This window comes from Pleurodeles waltl, chromosome 9, assembly GCF_031143425.1.
Source record: "Pleurodeles waltl isolate 20211129_DDA chromosome 9, aPleWal1.hap1.20221129, whole genome shotgun sequence".
Classification (NCBI taxonomy): domain Eukaryota; kingdom Metazoa; phylum Chordata; class Amphibia; order Caudata; family Salamandridae; genus Pleurodeles; species Pleurodeles waltl.
Window position 1 is genome coordinate 124,457,446 of NC_090448.1, and position 27,330 is coordinate 124,484,775.

At 43.5% G+C, this 27,330-nt stretch overlaps 1 protein-coding gene across 1 annotated transcript in view; it reads right to left on the minus strand.

The window, feature by feature from the left end:
* Positions 1 to 27,330, minus strand: part of RFT1 (RFT1 homolog) — a 100,676-nt gene that overhangs the window by 34,679 nt on the left and 38,667 nt on the right. Inside the window, exons 6-9 of the mRNA XM_069206387.1 lie at positions 22,741 to 22,875; positions 21,216 to 21,294; positions 19,157 to 19,207; positions 16,789 to 16,919 (exon numbers count right to left, since the gene is read on the minus strand). Coding sequence (XP_069062488.1) covers positions 16,789 to 16,919; positions 19,157 to 19,207; positions 21,216 to 21,294; positions 22,741 to 22,875 — 396 coding nt within the window. The remainder of the gene's footprint in view (positions 1 to 16,788; positions 16,920 to 19,156; positions 19,208 to 21,215; positions 21,295 to 22,740; positions 22,876 to 27,330) is intronic.

The following is a 27,330-nucleotide window of genomic DNA, read 5'->3' on the forward strand; positions in this document are numbered from 1 at the left end:
CCTCTTCGAGCCAGCCAGGATGTTGATAACTAAGAACGGAGAGTCATGAACCTTATATGACCCAGAGGACCTGAAAACATTCCTAGAGGGGCTGCATGACCCGACACAACCCATGACATCAGCAACCCAACCCCCCCCCCCCAGACACACAGAACCAAACCAGGGGTATGGGCCAACTGGAAATCGCTCTGGACACCGACGGAAGACCCACCACAGACCCTCAAACCAGGGGCAGAGACCTGAAAAGATTAACAAAAAGCTTTGATGACAGGGGCCAAGTACTACAGGCGGTGGCGATGCACACACAGCTGTCAGACAGAGACAAGTCCCGATCCCCTCTGAAACCCTAGGTGACCGCCACCTGAAACCAACACGGATACGGTTCTCCTACAAGCCCTCAATATCAATAACCACAGACTGTCATAGAAACGTTGCAGGAAATACAGGAACTTTATGGCGAAGGAGTTCTGACACAGAGAAGTGATGAGTACTCTTTTTCATGTATGCTCTTCAGACATTGTACCGCTGAGAACCCCCCCCCCCCCAGTAGACTTTGATCGCTTCGGACTGCTTAGACTGCTCAGATTGTGTGATAGTTTTTGATGGCTTCCGATCGCTCTTGTTTCTCACTACCCCCCCCCCGTTTTTCTCCCCCTCATGTCTGGTAACACTTATCATACCCCATATCACTTCCTCCACCTGGAATCGGGGTCTAATATACTCTCCGGGAAGTGTGGGAATTGACACAACACTCTTGCAGATCACCGGCTTGCCGTAGCTGGGGTGGGACTAAATGGTTCTGAACTGGGTTTCGGCTCTAGGTCCCGGTCTGCTAATAAGCGCAGTAGGGATCTAACAATGGGAGCTGGTGCAAAGCAGAACAGACTACAGATGCTAAGTCCCAGGGTATATACATGCTGCACCCCTTCAGAACAACCAAGGGGAAGTGATCCTAGTAACAGCAGCACCTGTCCCTGTCCTTTCCCCACCCTTTCCCCACCCCTCCCCCTCCTCGGGATACAGCCAACACGCGGCCTCCCCCCGTCCTCTAGCCACAAACAAATCCCCCCCCTAACCCCCCCCCCCCGGACATGACTGGAGACACCTACACGAGGGTCTGGGGCGGGCGTCAATGCTTATTCGGCCTAGGTTTTAGACCCGCCGGTTAAAGTTCGTTTAATTCGGGACTCGTATCCCGTTCTTCCTTCTCTACCTTCTATTCTATTTCCTCTTTTCCCCATTGATTCACTGTCTCCTTTTTATTCTTTTTTCAATTCTTCCCCTCTCCTCTCCCCGGCGTCCTCGTCACTTTATAGAGTCTATTCCACCCTCCCCGAGCTCACACCCCCGGGTGGGCTGACACAGGAAGTAAGGATGACCAACCCGCTGGGAGCATCGGTAGTACCTCTCCGGGTTATCTCATGGAATGTAAACGGTCTCACCCACTTCATCAAACGGAAAAAAGTCCTATCCTACCTTAACTCTAAACAGACAGACATCGCCTTATTACAAGAGACACATCCAGACAGTCTTGAATCTGATAGATTGCGAAATGACTGGGTGGGTACCGTCCTGTTTAGCTGCAACCCACCCTCACCCGGTACAGAGAATGTCCCAAGAAAAAGCAGGGTGGCGATCCTGTTACATAAAACCCTCACTTTCACGGTCGTCAAATCGTGGACTGACCCCGAGCGCCGATACGTATTTACCAAACTAAAAATCGGGGACTCAACATTGTGTGTGGGATCAGTCTATGCACCAACATGTCCCAAACGCCTCTTCTTCCTTCAGCTCAACCGACTTCTGACCGAGATTGGGGCATCCCGTTACGCTATAGGAGGAGACTGGAACCTAGCTAGGGACGCAGCATTGGACAGGACGGGCCCCTGGACACGAGCAATAATGCAGACAGAGCCATACAGACTGACATACTCGCGGACAATGGTTTAGTCGATCACTGGAGGCTGACTCACCAAGCGGACAGAGAATTTACTTTTCTCTCGCGGGTGCATGGTACCCAATCACGGATCGATTATTTCCTCCTATCCCATAATCTTGTGGCCCACACCCTGGAGGACGATATATTGGAGGGAGGCCTTTCAGACCACTCCACAGTCTTTGTAGCCATCCGCTTAGGCCTGGTATCTCCGGGCCGAAAACCCTGGAGATTAGCGATCCACCGCTATCGATCCCCCCAAGGTAAGTTGCAGCTACAGGATCATGCAACCACTTTCGCCCAAGACAACCTAGGCACTGTTGATTCAAGCCGAACTATGTGGGCCGCAGCCAAAGCTTCGATACGGGGACAGCTCATGCGTGATGCAGCAATAGCGAATAAAGACAGAAAAGAGCAACAGGCGGCACTGGAACTCGACATACGCCGACTAACCATACAATATACAACACATCCCTCCCTCCCAGGCCGCCGAAGCCTAGAGCAAGCCCAAATGGCCCTTAATGAGCTGTACACCACTCAGGCCCAATTCGCGTTACAGAGACTCCAAGGGAGACACTATGAACAGGGTGAGAAGGCGGGACGACTGCTTGCAGTCCAACTCCGTCAAAGAACAGCCGCTTTAGCCATCCCAGCAATTCGTTCCCCCTCCGGGGGCATACTGACTCACCCACAGGTAATTGCAAACAAATTTGCCCTGTTCTATAGACATCTTTACACGCCGGAAACAACCAACCAACCTGGCGCAAGCTGCCACCTTCTTAGAGAAGCTTGACCTCCCCTCCCTAACAGACGAGGGCCGCAGCCTATTAGGAGGGGAAATAAGCAGGCAGGAGATAGATAAAGTCATCTCTGACCTCCCGTATCACAAATAACCTGGGGAGGACGGATACCCGGCAGAATTTTATAAATGGGTAGGGACAGAGGCGATCGATATTTTATGCGAACCCCTCAATGAAGCCCGCGAAACACAGGCACTAGGGGCCATATCCAATAATGCTGCAATAGCTGTCATACCGAAGCCTGGGAGAGACCCTTTATTATGTGGCAGCTACCGGCCCATCTCTCTACTAAACGGGGACATCAAAATTCTAGCAAGCGTCCTGGCAAACAGATTACGAAAAGTAATCCCGTCCTTAATATACTATACACAGGTGGGGTTTGTGCCGGGCCGCACATCTAGGAACCACCTGCGTACCCTATGCCACACCTTATGGGCGGCCAGGGACTCCCCAGAGTCGGCACTGGCCTTGTCCTTAGACGACGAAAAAGGCGTTCGATCGCATAGAATGGCCCTACCTATTCGCGGCCCTGGAGAGATTCGGTCTGGGCAGCAAATTTATCTCCATGGTACGACTGCTCTACGATCAGCCCGCGGCCAGAGTCAACTGCGGGGGCTTCCTCTTGGATCCTTTCCCTATCCGGAGGGGTACACGGCAGGGGTGCCCCCTCTCGCCCCTCCTGTTCCTTCTGCCAATGGAGCACTTGGCGGCACCATTCGGTCCTCCCCCTCCATAACCGGCCTACCATTACCCGAAGGCACCTCCAAGATATACCTCTACGCTGACGACATTCTCTTAACACTCACGGACATAGAAAGATCCATACCGGCCTTATTAGAGCTAAATCAAGGACTTTGCAGCCCTTTCGGGATACCGCATTAACTGGGGCAAAAGCGAGGCACTTCCGCTATCGCGAGTAACCACAAAAGCAGCACTCCTAGGCTACCCATTTAGGTGGACGCCAAAACGTCTTAAATACCTGGGAGTGCTGGTCAACCCAGGACTGGCACACATGGTGGCGGACAACATTGACCCTCTCATTACGCGGGCGAAACTGGACTTTGCGAAATGGACCCAGTTAGGCATCTCTATGTGGGGCCGAGTACAAGCGGTTAGAATGGTGACGGTACCCCGCTTCACCTATATCCTGGGTCTCCTCCCCTTACAAGTGCCCCTTTCCACACTACGAGGCATTGATGCACTAATTAGATCATTCGTATGGGGCACAATGCGACCACGGCTATCACCAGCTAAACTTTTGGCCCGTCGTATAAACAGGGGAATGGGACTCCCATCGGTGGAACACTACTCCCTAGCCCTCCAAATGTCCCAGATATCCAATACACTATCGAATATACCAGACCCTCCCTTGTGGATAGCAGTGGAAAGACAACTCCTGGCTGCGAATGAAGGACTCGGTGGACCCTACCGTGCAGACTTCCCAATCACTAACTCTGTGAACCCTATCCTGGCGGCGACCAGGGCATCCTGGCGAAGGGCCCACTGACTGTTTGGGGTCCACCCCCTCATACATGCCCAAGCGTCCCTGTGGCATAACAGTGGCCTACGCATAGGTGGCGAGGTACTTCACTGGCCGCAGTGGAAGCAGGCAGGCATCCTCACCCTCTCACAGGTCCTAGAAAATGATGTGCTCAAACCCTTCCCCAAGCTACGGGAGGAGTTCGACCTACACCCGAATCAGGAATGGAAATATATGCAACCTAAGCACTGCCTTTCCCAGGGGAATACATCTCTCCTACGGGGGTCTCTGCCTTCACCTATAGTGGCCTACCTGCAGCAGTGGGGGCAATGCAAGGGAGTAATGTTGGGTCTCTATGATCTAATTATTCGACGACTCTACTCCTAGCCGCTCTTGGACAAATTACGCCTACGGTGGCAAGCCCGGCTGCAACAGGAACTAGACCCAGACAATTGGGAAGCTATCCTAGAGGCACTAGATATAGGTACCTGGGAGGCACGCTTGAAATTCTGCCTCTTCAAAATTTTACATGACTGACACTGGTCTCCAGCGAAACTACATAGGACCGGACTCCTCCTGCACGCGAACTGCTGCCGATGTCCAGAGACATCTTGTGACCTGATGCATATCTTGGTAAACTGTACAACAGTATGACCACTCTAGGATGCTGTGAGTTCCACTCTGGCTGAAGTAATGTCACTTCAGTCACCACTCCCTCCTGCCCTTATACTTCTGCAAGATACGACCTCTCTACCAGATCTCTCTAGACCACACAAGAGACTGTTGCACACAGTGCTAGCTACTGCAAAAATTTGCATACTCAGACACTGGCGGTCAGAGACCCCTCCAACTCCGGAGGAATGGATCACAGCCATGACCCGCACGGCCACACACGAACGAATCATCTATAACCTACAAGATCAAGCTCAAATATTCATGCAGGTATGGGCTCCCTTCCTTACAAGGGGGCAATTGTGCCCTACCCGGAACCACCACTGTTCCCTCCTTCCTCCCCTCTTCTACCCTCCCTCATATCCGTTCTTTCCCCCTTCCCCCCTCGCTTCCCTACCCTCGCTCTCGTATTTCCCTCTCCCTCTGCATTCTTTCCCCCCTCACCCCTTCTTTCCCCTTCTCTTCCTTCTCTTTTCCTTTCCCCCCTTCTTTTCTTTCCTTTCCCTTCTTCTCCTTTTTCCTACGATGCCTCTTTTTTTTTTCTCTCTTTCTTTCTTTCTCTCTCTCTCCCCCCCTCGTCCCTTATTCCCACGTCTCCTTCTAAAAACCCACTACATGTCGCCCTCCAGCAACACTCCAAACAGACCTCCGTGGCAGACCCTTACTCCCATGTCGTGCGACAGACACCTGGTTCCAGCTGAAACTGGCCAAAGAGTTGACAAGAGCCGCAAAACCCACTATCCGCGCTGTAACACCCCCCCCCCTTTTGGTAATTGACACCCTGAGACACACTATTACTGTGATGCCACGTTCTTTCCAAGGCGAAACTCCCCTGTTCCCTCATTTGAGCAGGTATAACCTACCCTCTACCCTTATATCTTCATTTTCTTTAAACCCACCCATCGCCTAATATAGGTTGGAAGAGAACACTACCTCAGGTTTTCAAAGTACGAATGACACTTTGTTTTTCCAATTTCTTTAATTTTCTAATATCTCTGATGTGCAATTATTCCCAAATGATGGGACCTTGATCCCAGCTGACTTTGTACCACATTGTGTTATTATCAATAAAAAGAAAGTTAAAAAAATGGGCTGGACATGGCTGTCAAGGCAGTAGTGTTCATTTTGTGTGTACAAGGTCGAGCATGTGGCTGATATCCAGAACAGGGCCCTGCTACACAGTAGTGGTAACTTTTGCCCTGGTGGAATGGAATGGGCACACTGCCCTTCAGGTGGTTGTTTCTTCACCAGTGGGTAGCAGATTGTGATACAATGCACAATCCACCAGGAGATGGTGCACTTTTGAACATCCTGTCCCTTATTTGCCCCAGCAAACCCATGAAAGAGCTGGTTGTCCAACCTGTGGGGTTTGGTGTGATCAATGTAAAAGGAGAGAGCTCGTTTAGGGTGTAGACAATGGAGTCTCACCTCTTCCTTGGAAGGGTGAGGTGGGGCATAAGAAGTAGGAAGAGTGATACTGTGGCCACCATGGAATGGGTTGACAACTTTTGGAAGGAAAGAGGCACACGTTCTAAGTACAGTTTTTGTTTGGAAAAATATGGTGTATGGAGAGTTCATGGAAAGAGCCTAAAGCTTGCTCACCCGCCCGGCCGATGTAGTGACCACCAGAAAAGCAGTCTTGATTGTGCTGAGCCGTAAAGGACAAGAATGAAGGGGCTCAAAAGGAGTAAACATTAGGTATGTCAAAACAAGATTCAGATCCCTTGGGGCATGGCAAATGGGGCAGGAGGAAAAGGAAACTGTAAGCCTTTAAGGAAAAAAGTCACAACTGATGAATTAAAGAGGCACGGTTGGTTCAGCAATCACAGGAAAGCTCAGATGGCCGGCAAATAACCTTTTAAAGTGCTTAAGGCAATGCCTTAATGGGAAAGGGAAAGAAAAATAATAAAACCTCTGACAGACGTGAAGGAGGAGTATCCACCTGGTATGGAGAAAAACATGCCACAAACTTATCCCAATGGCAAGCGTTGATAGATTTGGTAGTGTTGTGTAGCCATTTTTATTATAGCTCCATGCATGTTATTTTAGCACACTAGGCCTGCAGCTGTGCACTTTCACCTAGATATATTTTATTCAGCTTTGTTTATTATTTTAGCAATAGCCACATGTGCGGTCTTGTTTTATTTTCTCTCTATCTAGCTATTCTTTAGGCTAGAACTGTGTTCTTAAACAAACACTCTGTGTTTCTCTCAAGGCTACCGTAAGATAGGTTGCCGGTGAACGTGGTAAACGTTTTGTCTCAGGGATTCATAGAAACACACACATCCTTGCGTAGGGACATTTTCTCAGAACATCAGTTATTTTATCATGAAAACACCTAATTGCCCCATACACGCTAAAGGGAGATTCCAGCCAGAGGACCACGACTGTATGCTTATTGCTGAACACTTCGCTACAGCTGCTTATGCAGACTTCAGGCCTTTGCTCAGGTATGGGGGATGTCGTCTTCCCAGGGGAACCTGAAGGGCAGAACTAGAGCTTAACATGCTGTGCTCAAATATAGCCTAGTTAAGAATTAGTCCATTTGACTCTAGTGACAATATGGTAGCATTATTTCTATGCATTACTCTCCTTGTCACAATTTTAATCTTGTTAAGCTTTATCGTCCTGGTTACTGCAGTACATGCTTTATTGTCTAAGATGCAGTTGCTTCATTAAAACCTTATTGAAACATATACTGCCTCTGCTTGTCATTGTATAGATGAGGCTAATGTAACTGAAACGGATGAGACCTGAGTAGCCACAATTTCCTTGATGAGTCAACTGTGTCATGCGCTCGGCTGCCCAATGATCCCTGCTCTTGGGTAGAGATGAGGCACTGCTAGTTAGCCGGAGCAAAACCCAGATTGGGACAACAGGTGTCACCTATAGCGTGTTATGACTCAGTCTCCCACATTGCAGGTGATTCTGCCGCTCAAATCCATTAGTCTCATTACAATAATGAGAGCCTACGCATCAGCAGAAGGGTGCCTGGCTGCTCAACTAACATCACAGACCTTAGGAGGAAGATCAAACATGCTCTGCTGCCACAGCTCAATCTCTAGGCATGAAGTTGAAGCCTGCACAGACAGGATTTACTCCTGAAGGAGAAGTCTGATCGAAGGAGCAATGCTCAAGCTCAGGAGATTTAGATACCACACCGTCCACGCCTAATTCGCGGCCACTAAGATGACCTGGGTCCAGTTGGTCTGAGTTTTTTTGAGAACTCAGGGCAGTAGTTGCAGTAGCGAAAAGGCGTCTGAGATCTACTTGAGACCAAATGCGTCTTCGAGTGAAGAATGAACAACTCACAGAAACAATGACATTGTGTGTTCTCGGTGGTGGCAAACAGATCGAGCCAAGTTTTGCCACACTCTAGAAAAAGTGTGTGCCATCCCTGGATACAGATAGCTTTCCTTGTCTGCCAGGCACCACAGACGGAGGTTGTTAGCCTTTGCGTTCAAAGAACCAGCCTGGTGCTGAACGACCAGGAAAATGTCCTGGACCTCTAGCCGGTCCATACATGCACAGCCTTGTGGCACAGCGATCCACAACCCCACCTGACCTGTTTGTTGCAATACATGATTGTGGTGCTGTTCATTAGCACCTGAACCAGCCTCTCTTTGTTGGATGTAGGAAAGCTTTCAGGGCTAGAAGGATCACTCTCATCTCCAACAAACTAATGTGAAGCTGTGATCTGACGGAGGTTCTTGTCCTCTGATCTCCATCTCCCCCAGATGGCCACCCGAACCCAGATGTGATTTATCGCTACTAAGAAATCTGGGTGAGGAAGGGAGAGGGATCTGCCACTGCCCGCCCAATCGTGGGTTGTTAGCCACCACAGCAGGTCTTTTGCAGTACTCTCTAATATATGGACCAAGTCTGAGAGATTAGCCTGATGCTGAGATCCACTGGCTCTTCAGATCACACTGCAGAGCCTGCATAAGTCAGCAGGCATATTGTACCAGCAGAATGCAGGATTTCAGGGAGTGTCTGAGAGGGAGTCAGGTGAGGCTTCGGCGCATTGATGGAAAATCCCAGAAAATGCAGGGGGTCCGCCGTAGTCTGGAGGAGGGACACGACTGCTCGTGTCGAGCCCGTCTTCAACAGCCAATCATCAAGGTAGGGGAAAACTGTAACCCTTGACCGCAGATGTGCTGCAACCACTGCCATCACCTTGGTGAACACTTGAGGGCCGTAAGTGAGAGCAAAAGGAAGCACAGCAAACAAACTGAAAGTGCTTGTGGCCCACTGTGAACCACAGGTAACCTCTGTGGACAGACAGGACCGGAATATGCAAATAGTGGTCCTGCAAATCCAACACTACCAAACAGTCTTCGGGATCTTGGGAAGACAGGTCCTGAGCCATTGAGAGCATTCTGAACTTCTCTTTTCATAGGAAGAAATTGAGAGGGTGCAGGTCTAATATGGGAGAGAGGCCTCTGTCCTTCTTTGGTACGAGAAAGCAGCAGAAATAGCAAGCACACCCTTCTCTCTAGTCCGGGCACCCTTCTGATGCCCCCCCTTAAAGCGTTTTCGAATCGGTGTTTCACATCTTTGTTGATATGAGTTACATTTGTTAACTCACTATAGCCTAAGTCACCTCATTACATGATGGCGACCGATTTTCAAGGTTCACAATCTCGCTCGTTTAGCTTTGAGCCCATCTTGCGTAATTGCTAAATGACCTCAGGTCACATGATCGGAAGGATAAAACGTCTCGTTCACAACCGGCGAGCTCACTAGGAAGTCATGTAATCTTGCATCCCTTCTTCAGGTAAGGAGTTTGACTGGGGCAATTAACCTTTTTGGCATAACATACTATGACAGAATAGCGGCAGTGAACGCATTTATATTTGAAGTAAACTGGGAAACTCCGTTTTATGTATCCTTCTTTCAAGATTTATATAGCAGATAAGCCTGCCATGTGAAGGTTATGAATGTTCAAATCTTAAAGTCAATCATGCAAAGAAGTTTCTTCATGAACTAGAAGTAAAATAAATGAAATGGTAGTTTTCGTCTTGAAAAAATGCTCACAAACTTTCCCATATCGGTCCCTTTAGCCACATTTTGGTTTTGCCTTATAGACAACATAATAATACAATCATTGATGTGAACTACACACCGTGGGGAAAGTGATGATCTCCCTTCCTCTGTGAAAGATGGTTCTTCATCTAAGAAAATATTTATCTCCACAACGCTGCAGGTACTTGTAATAGTATTCTAACATAATGAGATAAGCTGGACACATATCCCACAGCCTCATACCTTTTTGGAATGAGGCTGGGGAATCACTTTATGTGTTTCATAGCTCAAGATGGATCTGAAGATATCACAGGTGACTATTATGGTCCAAGTGCATGGAGTTGCTGAGAGGAATGGACATAAGATTAATGTCGTTTTTATTTCTATTTTCACTTACATTTTTGTTTGTAACTTCTATTTTCATTTTGGTAGCATGTGTCACCCATGGGTGCTCTATCAATATGTATATCTGGATACTTTATTAATCTTATTTTGGTTGCTCTATTATGTTTAGTTTCTGTATTTTCTGTGTTTTGTGTTATTATATATATCCTAGATCTTTGGATATATGGACTCCCTCATCTCAAGGTTGTCATTTATAGTTTTTTTGGCATTAGATATCATCTATCGATGTGGCGCGCATCCAGAATCTAGCTTATAGTGTTGTCTGCTTGCCCTTTCCATGGTGTCCACATCTACATTTGATTACACGGTTGGGAACTGCCCTGATGAAGGTGGCCTCCCTATGAGAAGATTACCGAAACACACGTAGGCTCTGGGTTCCTACTATGTCTTTGCATTATTGTTCTATAATTTTGTGATATCAGATACTGGATTTTATAACCTTTTTGTATGTATATAGATATGTATTAATATTATATCACCACAGGACATATTTTTCTAGATTGATATAGAAAAATACAATGCTACTACAAAATAATGTGTATATCATTTTTGTATGAATGTGGTGTGATTGATTCCCCTCCCCCACCCTTGGCCAAGAAGGCCAGAACTTTCTGGCAGAGTAAAGCAAGATGAACTTTGGTCACCCATTCTTAGGATGGTGGCAAAGGTTGAGGTGGGTCCATGAATGGTAGGACGTACCCCTTCTGCGTCTGTAGTACCCACCAGTCTGATGAAATGGTGGATCACTGAGACAGGTTATGCCTTATCCGGCCCCCAAAGGGTGCTTGTGCCGGTTGGAGGGCACATTTAAGAGGCTTGGGGGCTGCGGCAGCCGGGGGATTAAGTAGCTTGTTGGGCATGGTTTTGGCATCCTCTTTGGGCTCCATGGCCCCTTCCCTGAAAGGACTGGGCCAGTTGATGTACTGGGTAGGGCTGGTACTTCAGACTCCCAAAATTGCCACTCTGCAGCTGTGGTCGGGACGCAATGACTGTTGCTGCAGCCTGGTCGAAAGGGAGAGGCACAAAGATCGAGCAGTGATCCTACTCTCGCGAAATCACCCTAGCACCATGTGAGCCTTCTCGCTGATCAAACGGGATCCATCTAAGGGCATGCCAATAAAGGATGCCTGAACATCCCCCAAAAACCCAATGGACCGTAAAAAAGCATAGTGTTGAAGCATCACTGTAGAAGACATGTCTCAAGATACCCAGAACATAAATCTGCAATTAGGACATAAAAGATCAACGCCCCCCTAGTTGCTCATTGGTTAACTTTAAACCACAAGGAGGTAGATATCAGGTGGATTATTCTTGAGAAAGTACTGACAAGAAACGATGTGGACCCTGAAAAACAAAGGAAAAAGAAAGAAGTGTTTTGGATTTTTTCTTTAAACACATATGAGAATGGCCTGAACGAAGATCTCCCTTGGAGCAATGCCATCTGAGTACGTATGTACAGGATTGCCTGAGGGGTCAATATTTTTCCAGGTGCCTACCACAGGGTTGCTTCGTGCTCTCCTGTGGTGGCCCTTTATCTTACTTTGAAGTGAATCCTTCACTTTATACGATAAAACTGTTTTCGGTTTCTTCTTATAAAACCTTATGTTATCGATTTGTATTATATACACGATACGTATTGTATTTCACTAACCCATTTTGTGCCTACCCTTGGGACATTGAGTACCCTGTACTTTGATGTTGCAAGATGGCGCCCACTGTTTTGGGCGTGCTGGTAAGTGATATCTACTCTTTGGTTTGATTTAGAACTGGCCAATATATATTTTTCTTTATCTTTGGTCATTTCCTTTTGCCACTACTATATGGCTCTGACTGTACAGTTTGATTGTACCTCTTATTCTCTGTAGATTTGGGCATATTTCATGCTGTTTTGACGGCTCTAAGATGGCGCAGTTTTGACCATTTTCCTAGAAGGCCCCTACGGGCCTGTTTCTATGTTCATCACATCACCTGTAGTGATTTGGTTTAAATGGGAGGCAGCTGGGGAAGTACGGGTTATTGCTCCTCGAGAGATCATCGTGCTGGTCATATGTCCTGGATCCTGCTGATACTGGTAGGTTAGCTTTGCTGAACCTTTGTGGATTGAATTATTTTATACTGTCTGGATTGTGTCATTTCTATCTGGCTCATGACTCCCCCCTGTTTCCTTGCAGTTAGCAAGTTGTTCCCTACAAGTTTGGTATCCTTGTGGGTTTCCCCTGTTGATTACTTTTTTTAAACCATGTGAACTTGTAGGTAAGTCTGTAGTTAGCGATTGTACATATGAGCAGATTTTTTCTTTTCTATCCTGTGGACTTTCCTGCCCTGTGCAAGCTAATGATTTTCATTATGTTTGCTTTTAGAGTGAGAAAGCATAGCTTCATTTAGCTATATCCATGTGTTAGTCCTTGATTTTGGACTACAAATTTGAAGTTGGAGAGTGTTTAATCCAGCCTGTAAGGGATATCTAAGTTCTTTCATATCTAATCAATCAATCAATCATGGTATTTATAGAGCGCGCTATGTACCCGTCAGGGTTTCGAGGCGCTGAGGGGGGGGGGGGGGGGAGCGCTGCTGGATTAGCGGTCGAAGAGCCAGGTCTTGAGGAGCCTTCTGAATGTGAGGAGGTCCTGGGTCTGGCGAAGAGATGTGGGGAGAGAGTTCCAGGTCTTGGCGGCGAGGAAGGAGAAGGATCTGCCGCCGGATGTCTTGCGCTGGATTCGGGGTACGATGGCGAGGGCGAGGTTGGCGGATCGGAGTTGACGTGTTGGAGTGTAGAAGTTGAGTCTGGTGTTGGTGATCTAAGGTATTTTATCTTATTTTAATATAAACAAACTAGTCTTTTGCTATTCTTGACTAGATTTTCTCGGTGGTAATCCAACACTTTTATACTATAGGTGATTCTATTTCTGCACTTTATCTAGCATTTTGCTGGACACTAATGGTGCTTTCCTTGGATCTTTAGATTTATTTACCTTTATTAAGCATTGGTTTTATAGATTTTGATCTTGGGCACTTTATCGGTGTTTTTTCTTAATTAAGTCACTTGAGTTGGTCTGGTTGCAAATCTGACATGATTCGAGCCTTCCCCCTATGCAAAGAACTGTAATGAATAATTTTGATGTTTCTTTGATAGGCAGATTACAAGATGTACGTATGCCAATTATACTGAATCATAAAGTCCTGATGAAGGTGTATTTATATTTTGCTTCACTCACCGAAACGCGCGTCGGCTTGTAAATTGGCATGTCTTGAACATTGGCATAAAGTGTTTGAAATTGGCAAATTTGAAGCCCTGACCAGGATTGGCTACCATCAAATTATAACCTAGAATTGGCTGTTATTATGTTGAATTTTATACAATCCAAACTACAACGCATAATTGTAGCATCAAAGCAGTAACTTTATTGTGCTGTTTAAATATCCTCTCATGTATGAGGCGGTTGTAAATTTGTATGTATACTATTTCGCGATTTTGTTGGTTCTGTGTTTTTTGTTTATTTTTGCGTATCTAAAGGTATGTTATTTATGTTTTCATATATGTATGTTTCATTTAGGTTAGGGGGTTGTATTATATTTTTTTGGTTGATTCTATGTTGATTATATTATGTGCGAACTGAATGTTTAATTAGCTATAATAAATATCTAAATTGAAATATATTGTATGTTGTATATTTGAATTTAAGATTTCCATTCCTATATTTGCTATGTTAATGGAGAGTAAACTACGTTATACTCAAGATACCCAGTCCACACTAAATGGGGAACTTAGCCACATCTCTACTGTCCACTAAAGCCCGGCTGAGGATGGCGCGACCCTCCTCAGGCAGCACGAGAAGCAGCTGTATGATCAAATTCCACAAAGTATTGCAATAGCAGGCCATGAGTCATGTGGTGATCCCGGACCGCAATGCAAGGCTGGTGAAAGGAAAAGTGTGTTTCCTCAAGGTATCCTTCCTCTGGTATTCCCTATCAGGTGGTGCTATAGGTAATGCATTGGGGTTGATTTTGGCCATGGAGGCGTGGACCACCAGGCTTTCAGCGAGGGGTGCTGGGAAAGGAAGGCTAAGTTCACTGAGGCAGAACGATGCTGTCAGGCAATCATGCAGTGCACAGGAGCCCCTGTGCCAGAGTTTAGCTCAGACCCCCCCAGGAGAGTATTGGAGTGGCTTTATTAAAGGGCAGCAATGGTTCTGGGGCACATGCCCCTCCATGAACCACCTCTGTCAAAACCTCGAAGGCCCTAGCGGATGACTGTTGCGACTGACGCACATTCCTTCAAAGCCTGGCCTGGAGGGGACAGCATGCAAAGGTCTGAGGAAGTGTCTAGACCACTGGCATCTCCCAACTCCTAATGCCAGTTTCCCTCATCTGCAGGGTCCTCCTCCAAAGGACCATACACCCCCCCTCCTTAGGCGTCATATGGTGACTCTAGTGGAGGGAAGTCCAAGGTTTGGTATGGCCTAGATGGTGCCAGACTCGGCAGAGAGCAGCCCTTAGGTGGCACCTCTTTAACACCGGGAATGACAATGGCTCTGTCAAACGGTGCTGTGACAGGCCCAGGACGGGACAAAGCTGGGATAGGTGGTGGTACCGGAGGTGGCAATCTGGAAACAGGGATCAATCCTGAGGGCCCAGCTGGCATTTAGGGCCAACTCACTGGTGGTAATCCAGCCAAGGCACTTCTGGGCTCCGTGGGGCCCAAAGATGTGTCAGAAGAGTCGAGGCCCCACAGATGGCATGCATGGCATTGTGCAATTTTTGTAACTGGGTAGGCATTACCCAAGCGCCAGGAAACTCTGGGTTGTGCAGAAAAGGGCCTGATGGCAGCTCCACAGGTACAGTGCAGGAGCGGGGCACAGAAGCATGAGGTCAGATGGGGGGAAGCTTCAACTTTCTCTTGTGCTTTCCCTTACCTGACTTCAACGAGGAGGTCTTGGATCTCAGACAGAACAGTCTGCGAAAGCGCTCTTGGAATGAGATCAGGATGAGTCAGAGCTTTCTACTTCTGTGTCACCAGGAGGTCAATCGCCTGCTCTTGAATCAACTTCAGGTGCACAAATTTGCACTCTACAGAGGTCATGTCCCTATCAGACTGGGAGCAAGCTAAATAGATTCCTGTCAAAAAAAGTTGGCCAGAAAAGTAGCCAGGGTAGCTCTAACGATATGTGCTGTTGACGTGGAAAAAACGGAACTGATGACGGTGCACAAAGGTGCCACTTAAGTAGGCACTGTGACATCACTTTTGACATGGACAGCATTGACACAAAGGTGCGCTATGCCACTTTTTGGCACACAGTGGTATGGCTCAAAATTTTCCAGATTCTATTTGAGATCTGGGAAACATTCTAGGGTGAAGAGTCTGCGGTCAGAAGTCTCTATCAGATAAAATGTTCACACACCTTCCTGAAAAGTTTTGGGGTGATCTGTCAATGGGAAGCCAAGAAGAAATGGGGTGGTGGGTACCAACACATAATTTCCCCAGGCAATATCTATAAAGATTTTCAGACAGCGTTAAAGCCAAAATGACTGAACGGAATTTCAGCTAATTTGGTGGAAAGCTATATAGATCTTTAACCAGAAAGCACACTTTTTGTAATTTGGTGTAAATCCATTCAGTAGTTTTTGAGAAATGAAGGTTAAAAATGTATAGATATGTTGACAGTTTTAATAAAATTAAAAAAGTAAAGACCTCTGATAGGCTGAGGGGACCTTTTTGTTTTCTTTAAGAGCGGGTGCGCTGACTGGTTGGCTGCAACATGAACAGAAATGTTGCAGTAACCATAACAGGACTAGAGGACTTGGTCCCCTGTCCTAAAGATGTCTTACAAAAAAGGATATACAGGGGCAGGATAGTAATTACCTGACCCCTTAGCTCTTGTGATGTGGCCCCAGAGGGCCCTCTCCTGGGGCCAAACTTTAAAAACATTTTTTCGGCTTTGGGGTCATAAAAAATAAATTAATAAATAAAAAAGACAGGTCCAGGTATTTTACTGAATATCCCCTGGGGTGGGTCGTCACATATTCGCTTTTTTATTCAGGAAAGGGGTGGGCTGTATTGTAATTATTTTAAATGTTATTTTATATGTTTATGTAATTTATTTGATTCTGCACCATTTAGTACTTTTTAACATATTTCAAAGGCTGTACTGGTTTGTAGAGTGAATTGAAAAAAAGATCAGTGGTTAATATCATCAGTGATGTCATTAATGATGCAATTAGTGATGTCATTATTGATATCATTGAAAATGTCATGAGTGATAGAATGCAGACAGAAGCCAGACCTTATGTCATTTTCTTTAAAGGAACATGAAATTCATAAATATCTGACATCAGATTGTTAAATAGGCACGTTTTGCAAGCCAGAATGTCTGACAATAATGGCATTGTGTTATATTTGTGAAGAATATTTACTGATGCCAACCAAGTTGTATCACCAAATACAGATATAGAAACAAACATAACTACTTTACCTGTCGCTGATTTTTTGCATTCTTCCCCCTCTCAAGTACCTTTGCAAAGAAAACATAGAAGCTTTCTTCAATTGGCAAAAAGATGAACCTGGCTACCAGGGAACCAAGGTTGTTGACGATATCATACACACCTACAAAAATAAACACACCATTTAGGATGTAAATTCCTATAGCTGAAATATATTTTTGAGGCTTTTCCAACAATCTTGTATACACGACCCACAATCCTCATGATAATACATGGTACTCACAATGATCCCGCCGCGTTGTTCTGAATGTTTTTGCAAACCTTGAACTAGACACAAACCAGATACTTCTCTGTGTAACAAAAATACATAATTTGCAGCTCTAGTTTATTATCTTGAAAATGATTGGAGATTTGACAAGAATAGGGACAAAGCATATTTATAGGTGGGAACAGAGAGGTAACATCCCCAAAATGTATGGGGGTGTAGGGTGAGAGAAATTCCACAGGGGAAAAAAAAAAAAAAAAAAAGAGTTTCTAATGTCAGAATGTAAATGTGCTTAGGTATTTTAATTGGTATACAGAATCTACATCTGCACACTTCTATATATGTCAATGTTTGTGCATGTTTGTTGGCCATTCCCAGAAGTACTTATGGAATGTTTTGTTAATTCCATGAATGTCAAAAATGTACTGGCTCCAGGAACGTATGATTTTAGTGAGAGAGTTTTTTAAAATTAGATCTTAGTAATCGGTGGGCAGAGTACGCCGACTGTAAATCCTTCAGCACAGACTCATTTGGCCACTCTATATCAGGCACGGTGATCTGTGTGCTATTATAGAGGAAAGTGGTAACAGTAACAGGCTTATGAGTCATACCTTACCAATAGTGATCTGGTATTACAAAGATAAGGGTGTCAGATTCTAAAACTTTTTTCACATCCAAATGCAAGAGAATCATGATTGGTGGAACCTAACTATGAAAAAATGAATTTCAGAATGCAGAACATCTACCAGCATGGTGGAGTATCAGCAAATGCAATATTAGGAGATGGAGTGGCAAACCGTCTCTTTTGTGGATGGAGATGTGGGGGCGCTGGGGGCGCAAGTGAATGGCTCTGCAATATGCAGTGAATACCAAAAAACATTACGTTTTATATGAATTCACCAACATTTTGCAATTAGTATGTCACCCGAGGACTGCCGGCAAAAATATTCTTCAAAAAGGCAGGGCAGTATTAAGTTCCTTTCCATAGCAGGAAAATGGATGAAAAATCTCAGGGGTCCTGCAGACGGGGTTTGTCCACAATGAAAAAATATTCACTCAATTGCATATTTTAGCATCATTTATATATTATTGTTTACATGAAACAGGAGCTATTTATGATGATCAAGATACTAATTTTCATTCTTAATATAAATGAATTTTCTATTTATTTAGGAAAAGAATAGCTTAAATGAATTACATGAAAACAACCCATCTAAACTTTGGCTATGTTGAAAATGATGAGGGATTGTGTTTGTTGAAATCCAACAAAACCTTACATCACCAGCCAGCAGTTACGTGTGATATAATAAAAGACACACATGCCCATAACTTTCACTTGGACAGCTAATCACATCTTCGCAAAACTGAACAGCTATCAAGCTATGGAAAACTACTTCCATGGCAGGTATGGAAATATAAACTCCTTGTTTACCTATCTAAGGACGCAACACAATCTTCTCTCTTTTGGAAAACTGTTAGAGACTCATTTACTGACCTACATTTAACTCAATTATCAGCACTTGCTTCTTAAGAGGAATATAAATCAAACTGCCTTTTACTTGAATGTCTATACTACTTTGATAATTAGTGCAGTTTTTCTTGTGCTGTAAGAAGTCCTCCTAAGCAGCAGATGATAGGGTGGGGGCTTCATTTTGAACATTACCTTATTACAACATACAATAGAACTTCAGCAAAGGTCTGGCACCTACTTAAAAGTGTGTTTCTAAGGAATATTTTCACCTCACAATAAAAGTCACTGCAACAGATTACTTTCAAGAATACTGGTTACAAAAGAGTGAAATAAAAGTCAATTTATTTAAATATTCCAACTAAAATATAATGGCTACAATATTGTATTATCACATCACTGACACTGTATTCTGAAAGCTATCAAATGTGAACATTTTAAAACTAAATAAATACTTAAATCAAACAAGGCCTCAAATTTCTGTATATCTCTAATTGTATATGCATTTGCTTATAATAAGATTAACATAAAAAGTCTTATTCAATAGGGTGACATGTATTAATCTTAACTACTGTAGCAAAGTATTATAATATAAGTTATGTTAAGTACAGTTAATGTTACATCAGTATGTTGAACACAACCTGAATGTTTAAAACAATGCATTTACCTTGGTCTCCAAAATTCAGGACATTCAAAAATGTCATAACATAGCGCTCACCTATACATAAAAATAAAGAAGAAAAAAGGCATTCATATTTTATTTAAAAAAGAGCTTTAAAAGAACTTTAAAAGATGTATTATGAATACTCAGATCAGCCACCTGCTGCACCTCTTTATTGTTTTCTTTAGGCTATCTGGTATGCATGTGAGAAAGTCTCAATCAAAAGTATGTTTTATTAAGAGATTTGACTCATGTAATAAATTCTCAATCGAAATATGAAAGCTCTGTTAAAATGAAAATATGCTTGATTCACAATTACAGACACTGTAAGCGTACTCTTAGTTATTGATATATGACTCAGTTGTGCAGTAATTTCTCAATTCTTCCTTTTTGACCACAGGTGTATTGAGTGTTTATATCAAAAGAATATTTTTGAGAAATGTGTTAAACAGTTGGTAGGACACTTCCCATCTATGTGCATGGGAGCAGTAAACATTAATCATATAAATTCAGTAGAAAGACAGCTGCACCTGGGATCAATTGTACTAAATGTTAACAGCAGTGGTGTTAGGTGTCATTGGGTCAAATAGTTAGTGGGTGCAATTCTGCAAACATATCAAAGGGAGCAATGAAATAGAGAACCCATGAATCTTTAAGTACCACTGCAGGACTGCATGAACCTTAAGTGTGATAGAGACCATATAAATAAATATCATCACAGTAACTTTCTATAGCTAGGATAATGAGACATCTAATTAAAATAGGCTCAATGGACTGCTTGTAGTAAAAGTTGTAATGGGCAAGTCTTTAGTCCTGAAATGGGATCATCCACATAGAGGACACTGTGGTGGTTGTTGATCCATATTGTCATAGGGTATGGCCCAATGAAGGAGAGGTGAGAACTAGACGTGTTGTTTGATTTAACTATACAATATGCTTCAAATATGCACTTTGAACCATGCATTGGCCTATTTGAGCAATCCCATTATATGTATACTAATGCAAACAATACATAGAATTTAATTATGCAAATGGAAGTAGAAGGGATGCTTCTAAGACAGGATTAGCCTAGCAAGAGGCGTCCATCAGGCCAATAGTTTATTGGAATGATGAAGGGTGAATGAATTAATGTGGAACAGCCGAAAAGCAGTGTTGACAGATAACACAAATGGACTGGACCATAACTGGACCATAACAGAGACTCAAGAAATAATATTCTTAGGGTGGTGGGTTACAATGTAAAAATGGTTAAAAAGAACAAACAGGAAAATCTTAAAATTTAATAAACTGTGAATTAGTACATTGACATTGAGTGTGAATTATCATTCATTATTTTGTGTAACAAAGAATTAGTGATGTATTGGGCAGATATTTATTTTGTGTCATTGCAGATTAAGAAACTACATTTGCTTGTGAGAATGTAGGAGCGTATGTTTTTCACGTTTGCCTTATGTTTCAACCCTCTGGTTGGGTAGAGATACTCTGATGGATAGTGATAAATACATTATATATACTGCAGTATATATACTGCTTCCAGACCCCTTCATCCCACCACAGAGTTAATGTTCTTATCATTATATACCTAAGGAAGGAGAGCTAAAACAGAAGCTGAACATCACATGCTAAATATGTGGTGAAAAAAGTGAAGGATGGATTGCCTGAATTGAGTTCAGGACCTGATAATTACTCTGGACTCTAAGCCAGTTCATTGTTTTTGCACACTTTAAACAGGCAGTAGACATAGATACATCAGCCTTGGTTCTGCTCCAACATGAGCCCAAACTGCCATGCTAGATACACTTTATAGAGGAACACACGTAACCACAAACCAGTTTCAGCCCATTTTGGCCTCATCAGTTGGATGAAGCTTGACTGCAAAGGCATTCTTAGCATGGGACTCGCATTTAGGCATCCCTGTCACTCTTAAGGAGTCACACAGGGTTAAAAAAATGAACTAGATGGATTGCTTGAATTAATCTCAGCCACTGGTAGTAACTGTGGGCCATAAACCTGTCCAACATTTTTTCCCTTGCTTTTTGCATAATATACACATAAACATGCTCACCTTCTGTCAATATCTGTTTCAAGAAAGACTGTTTGAAAAAGCTCCAGGTGAGCTTTGCTTGTGTCCAGTTAACAAAAGCCTGAAAAGAGAACAATAATATTTTCATCAATAACATTTTACAACTACAACACCTATAAAACTGTGAAGCAACTTGTAATCATTTATAATAATGGGAGAAGCCCCAAGGTACACTTTGTTTTTGTACAAGTACCTAAGTCTTTTCATCACAAAGACTTATTGTCAATTTTTTCTCTGGTCCCTGGGATAGGATGGTCACTCTGCATATTTTGGTTGTTATGCCTTTTCAGAAAAATATAACATTTTAACAATGTTTCAAGTATGTGATATGAACATATGGTATCTTGACTTTACTAGGCAACATGCAATTTACTATTGTTACCATACAGTGACAAACAATAATTTAGTCCTGGAATAGAACACCCATGTTTTGGCAGCACAGATATAGTCAAGTTTGTCTAGCAAACACAAGTTCATAACACAGACATACATTCCTGTTGGTGTTGGAGAGAACATACCCAGAATATTAAAGCCCTTCAGTAAGACTAATCATACAAATGAGAAGCAAAGGGAACATTGATGACCAATATTAAACACTCAAAAATGTTCATGACTTGTAGTACAAGCCATTGTGTTCAGTATCAGAAATAACATAAAAACTCTCTGTTACTATGGTGACCAACGTGTTACATACTAAGAGCCAGATTCACAAATGAATTTACACTCACAAATTTGGCTAAATTTAAGACTGCAAGGAACGCACAATGGGTAAATTATTTCATTCCAGAGCAATACTGCCTCATGAATAACATTTATTATGTGGGAATAACTGCCACGCAAGGATTGGGGAGTATGTAGTCAAAGTCATGGTGTCTTACTGCAATTGCCTTTCAGATAAATTAAACTTTCACTGCACTCAGTCTCCAAATAAAGCAAATCCAGGTAAATCACCATTTATTAATTGTATTGATCCAAGGCATGGTCAGACTTGAAAGTTTACGAACAGAGGAGTTTGTCGGTACTCAAAAACTCCTTTCAGATCATTTATTACTTTTTAAATGTTTAGATATTAACTCCTGCCAAGAGCAGAGGAATCCCTTTAATGCCGAGAAGGGATTTTGAACGGAGAAAAAAATGTGTCCCCGAATAAGTCTGTCTTCATATGTGCCACTGCAAAAGGGCACTAGTTTTTCAGACGACATAACTGTACACACTGTACAGTTACATCAGAAGAAATACCAATGCACAGAAAATTCAAGAATTCACAAAACATGTGCAGAAGCAAGTCTGTAAAGCTGTATCTGGGCTAGCTTTTCAGGCATAACACTTAATTTGTAGCGAGTATCAGAAAATCAAATATCAGCACCCATGAGACACAGTAAACAACAACAACACTTTGTAATTAGGCCTAAAAGGTTATACAGTCGAATAAACATGATAAACTGGCAGTATGGATCAACATAAGCGTGATTCGGCACATTACTTTTACAGCTACAAGGCTAGTTACCTGGTTCTTTTTCGCAATGGGCAGTAGGTCAATCATTCTTGTCACTGGAAAGTGTTTATTTTTTGCTTCAGGGGATCCAATAAACTTCCCAAAATAAGTAACATAACAGACAACCAGTATGGTTGTATAAAGAAGCTGTAAAGAAAAATAAATAATTGAAATACTTGTTAAGTGGGAGTGTAAATGTTTAAAGAATGTGAAGGCAGTCTGTTTCCAGTATCTTTTTAATTATTTTCAATATATGCCTCTATCTATTTTGGGAATACAGATTTCCAGACATATACACATGCACATAAATATATTACCTACTAGCCGTTGCCAGGAGATAGTTATAGCTAGGACCATGTTTCCATAGAAAAAGCGTTTTTTGACCTGCCTTTATCTCTGGCACTGTTTGATGAATCTTCACAAACTTTTCCCAGATAAGTGGCCCAGTGATTCTGGTTGCGCACTGGAAGTTTCGGGGTGATCCGTCAAGCAGGGGCCACAAAATGGGGGCTCATAAAACGTTGTGTTTCCCATGTTAATTCCCATAGGACGTGTCAAAACGTGTACAGTCCGGACCACTGGGCGGAATTACATCATATTTGGCAGAAAGCTAGCAGCTGGTACGCAGACTGTGCTTTTTGCCATTTGGTGTAAATTCATTCAGTAGTTTAGGAGATATTTAATGCAAATAAATTTGTATATCCCTGGACGTGAATAATTAATGAAATTCGCGGATTTTCGCGAATACGCAGGAGAAAAAAAGCGCAAGGTAACTAGAAAGTTGCAACCGCCATTTTATTTCATGGGACACGGTCTCTGGGGGGTGAAAATTCAAATTGAAAAATGCATAAGGGGTCAGGGTGATGGTACCCTGACCCCAGGGGTGTGATATAGGTGCATATTAGGGGTAAATTATAGGTTTAATATAATTCTGCGTGATATTTGTGAACATTCACTAATTTTTGCAAGTTTCTGCAAATTATTTGCAAAATATTCACGCTTATGGAAAAATCTGAAAGAGCAATCACAAACAGTCGTACACTAATTAATTTACTCATCCATGCACTCAGAGGCTCAGGCGCCCACTCACCCACCCACTCAGACACTCACTCACACATCCACTGACAGAGCACAGGTCCTGTGGCCAACTTGCGCTGGGCATGACCAATGATCATGCATGGCGAGGGTCATGAGCAGTGGGGTTTGGAATAACGTATAGTAATCAAAATTACTTTACGTAAAAAAAAATTACAGGGACGTTATAGTTAGGTTCTGAATTTACTCATACAAAACCATATAAATTTTGCAGTTATAGTTCTTTCAAGTAACTGTAACTCGCGCCCTGAGGAAACTATAACTCGTTCTTTCGCCAGCCATGTACAGCTAGTTACTCTAAAAATGAAGCCCTGTGATTGATCGAGAGGCCAGTTTTTTCCCTAACCCTTCACATTCCTGCGGGAGCGAGAGACTTCTGCAAATCCTGCGAGAGTGAAATTTCTGATTGGCTCGGTGATGGAATTTTAGAAATGAAAAGGCCGCCATAATCCGTTTACTGTGAAATATTTGAGGGCTTGTGGAAATGAAGTAAAGAAAGCTATGCAAGGGAGCACAGGAAGGCATGCCGTCTCAGAAGATTTAGACGAGAGGTCTCTAAGGGATAACCACTGTGATGAAAATAAATGTATATTGTTTTTAACCCATTTTTATGATCTTGCAGGATCATTAATAGCAAAAGGAGTAAATCAATCAGGGTTCTTATAAAGCGTGACTACTCACCCGTAAGGGTCTCAAGGCACTGAGTGGGGGGAGTGGATCTGCTGATTAATTGAGGACCTTCCTGAGTAGATGAGTTTTCAGTGCACTCTACTAGTAGGAATTCATATTATGCCCCTTGTTCTTGAGAAGAATGTAAGAGATAAGAACTGTGATGAGTAGAAGGTCATTAAAAAATGTATGATCTTGCAAGCCTCTAGTGGGATTGTGAACAATAGGAAGGAGTAGGTGATCTCTAAATACACTCTAGTATGTACATTTGTTATTGTAGGAAGGAGTCTTACTGGAGATGGTGTTTGTCAGAGTCTACTATTTGCACCCGTTGCCTGGTATGAGTTGTGAGTAGTGTTCAGTGTCTTTCCACATCCTACCAGGCACATCCTTTTTCAGAGGCAGGGGTGTTAGCAGGAGGACAGTCCCTGGACAGAGCATACTATGCATACCCATCATCTGAGAGAGAGGTCTGAAAGGAGAGGCCAGTCCATGCACACACCCAACTATGCACATTCGTCATCTGAGAGGGAAGCCTGACAGGAGAGGGTAGTTCCTCCCCACACACTACAATGAACAGCGGTCATCTGAGAGAGGGATCTGACAGGAGAGGCCTACTACTCCACACAAACTACTACTCAGACCTGCCATCTGAGAGAGAGAGAGGTCTGAAAGGAAAGGCCAATCCATTGACACACTCTACTATGCACATTTGTCATCTGAGAGAAAGGTCTTAACAGGAGAGGGCAGTCCTTCCCCACACACTACCACGCATAACCATCTTCAGATAGAGAGGTCTAAAAAGAGAGGCCAGTTCATCCGCACACTGTAATACGCACAACCGTTGTCTGAGAGTGAGGTCTGAAAGGAAAGACAAGTCCCTCCACACTCAGTACTATGCACACCCGCCATCTGAGCGAGAGGTTGGAAATAGACTGTAAAATGTACTTATCTTATATCTTCAATAGATGAATACATAATAAATTTTCCTAACTTAATCAACATCCTAATACTGTACTAACTTCAAAATTGCAGAAAAACACTGTAATTAACTTAATTCAAAATACATGATCTAGCAAGTGGTTCACAGGAGCGAAACGGAAGTAAAGCCTCCTCAGAATCAATGCGTGGGATTTTGCATCTGACTCCTGCATGCTTCTTTCGAGAGATATCACTTTAAAAAAAAAAAAAAAAAAATACAGCCATCTTTTATTCTCTTTTCTACTAGAGATTAGCATTGAATGATAGCTGAAAATATGATAAACAAAAGTATATAATAGATTATAATGAAATCCAGGACGCTACGATCTTGCAAGCGTCCATGCGGCTGATCCTGAACCACTCGTGAGAGTGATCATACCTCAGAAATAGTATGGCTAACAGACAGGATGAAAGAAAACAGGAGTGCTGGCTGGACAGAACATAGTACCCGTTGCAGAGGCGTGAAGGGTGGTCCTATGACTACATTGAGGGATGGATTTAAGGATCAGGGTTCTGGCATAAGGCTCAGGGGTAGGGATGACATTAGAAACTTTGGTGAAATCTGAAGTGCAATGGCAAGGCATGCTCAAAATACCAAATGAATTGGGGCATAATATATAAAGAGACGCAGACGGTGGAGTGCATGTGATCAAACAATTTCAGGACTAAGGGACAGTGAGTGACTGGACAAGAGAAACTGGAACCACTGCTTGTGGCTCACAGATGCTGGGCAGAAGAGGAAAGAGACAGACTTTGATAACAAGCCAGATTGCTCGGTGGCTTAAGGTTTGTGTCCCACATCTGGTACAAACTGCAAGCCAGGAGAGGTAAACCTGGCGAAATATTTCATTATTATGTGTTAGTAAATAGAGTGCCATTACACTGAGTAACAGCAACGTGTTATTTATAGCACTTAAAACCAGCTGAAGTCGGTTAGAAAGTGCTACTTCAAAAACAAAGCAAGAAGATGGAAAACGCTGAAGAGAGAAGTTGTGCTACTTCTCAAGCTTAAGGAAAGCGGTGTGGATAAAGAAAGAGGCGACTTCGAGCCGAGGCCAAAGCTGAAAGGTTTAATGGAAGTATAGGCGAGAGCCAGATGTGAGAAAAGCACACTGACCCAAGGGAAGTGATTGATAGAGGTAGAGGAGACACTAATAATGAGCAGAGGTGCTGCGGCAAAGGTCAAAGAGACTAGGGAGATAACAGATGGCTTAGACGTGTTGGGGACAAGATGTACAGACTGGGGGGGGGGGGGGAGAGGAACTGCCGTGGGTGCAGCGGGCTCCATATCGCATCTGAACGGAGGTTACAGCAATAGCATAAGTTGCAGGAAAAGGGAAAGACTCACAGGGTGCACAGAGGCAGAGCTGAGAAGAAGCAGAATCCGCAAAACTGCAAGAAGGCCGCTGCTGGTGTCTACTGTAATCTTCAGGCCACAAAATGAAATCTCAGCAAGGCAAACTCGCTCTTTCAAGGACGGTAAATGGAGTGCTTTTACAGTGCGCAAACGTAACATTTTCTACTTATAGCACCTAGAAACAGCAAAGATGTGATAAAATGCTTTTAAATTAAAAGGTCCTGTTGAGGGAACAGGTAGTCGGTATTAGTTAAGGGCATATAGGTAAGCACTTAGTGGCAAAACTTGGTGAAATATTACGTGCCTTGTTCATGGCAGGGGCAGAAGTACCAGAGGACGCGGTGGGAAACAAAGATGGCAAGATAAATAAACGTGGATGTATTTCATGGAGTACAGACCCACAGAGAGGGTAGAAGGGAAGCAAACCGGCGAACTGGTTCAGTGGGTTACAGTTCATCACTCACATGTGTGATCTGCAGGTTACTAATTGAAATCTTGGC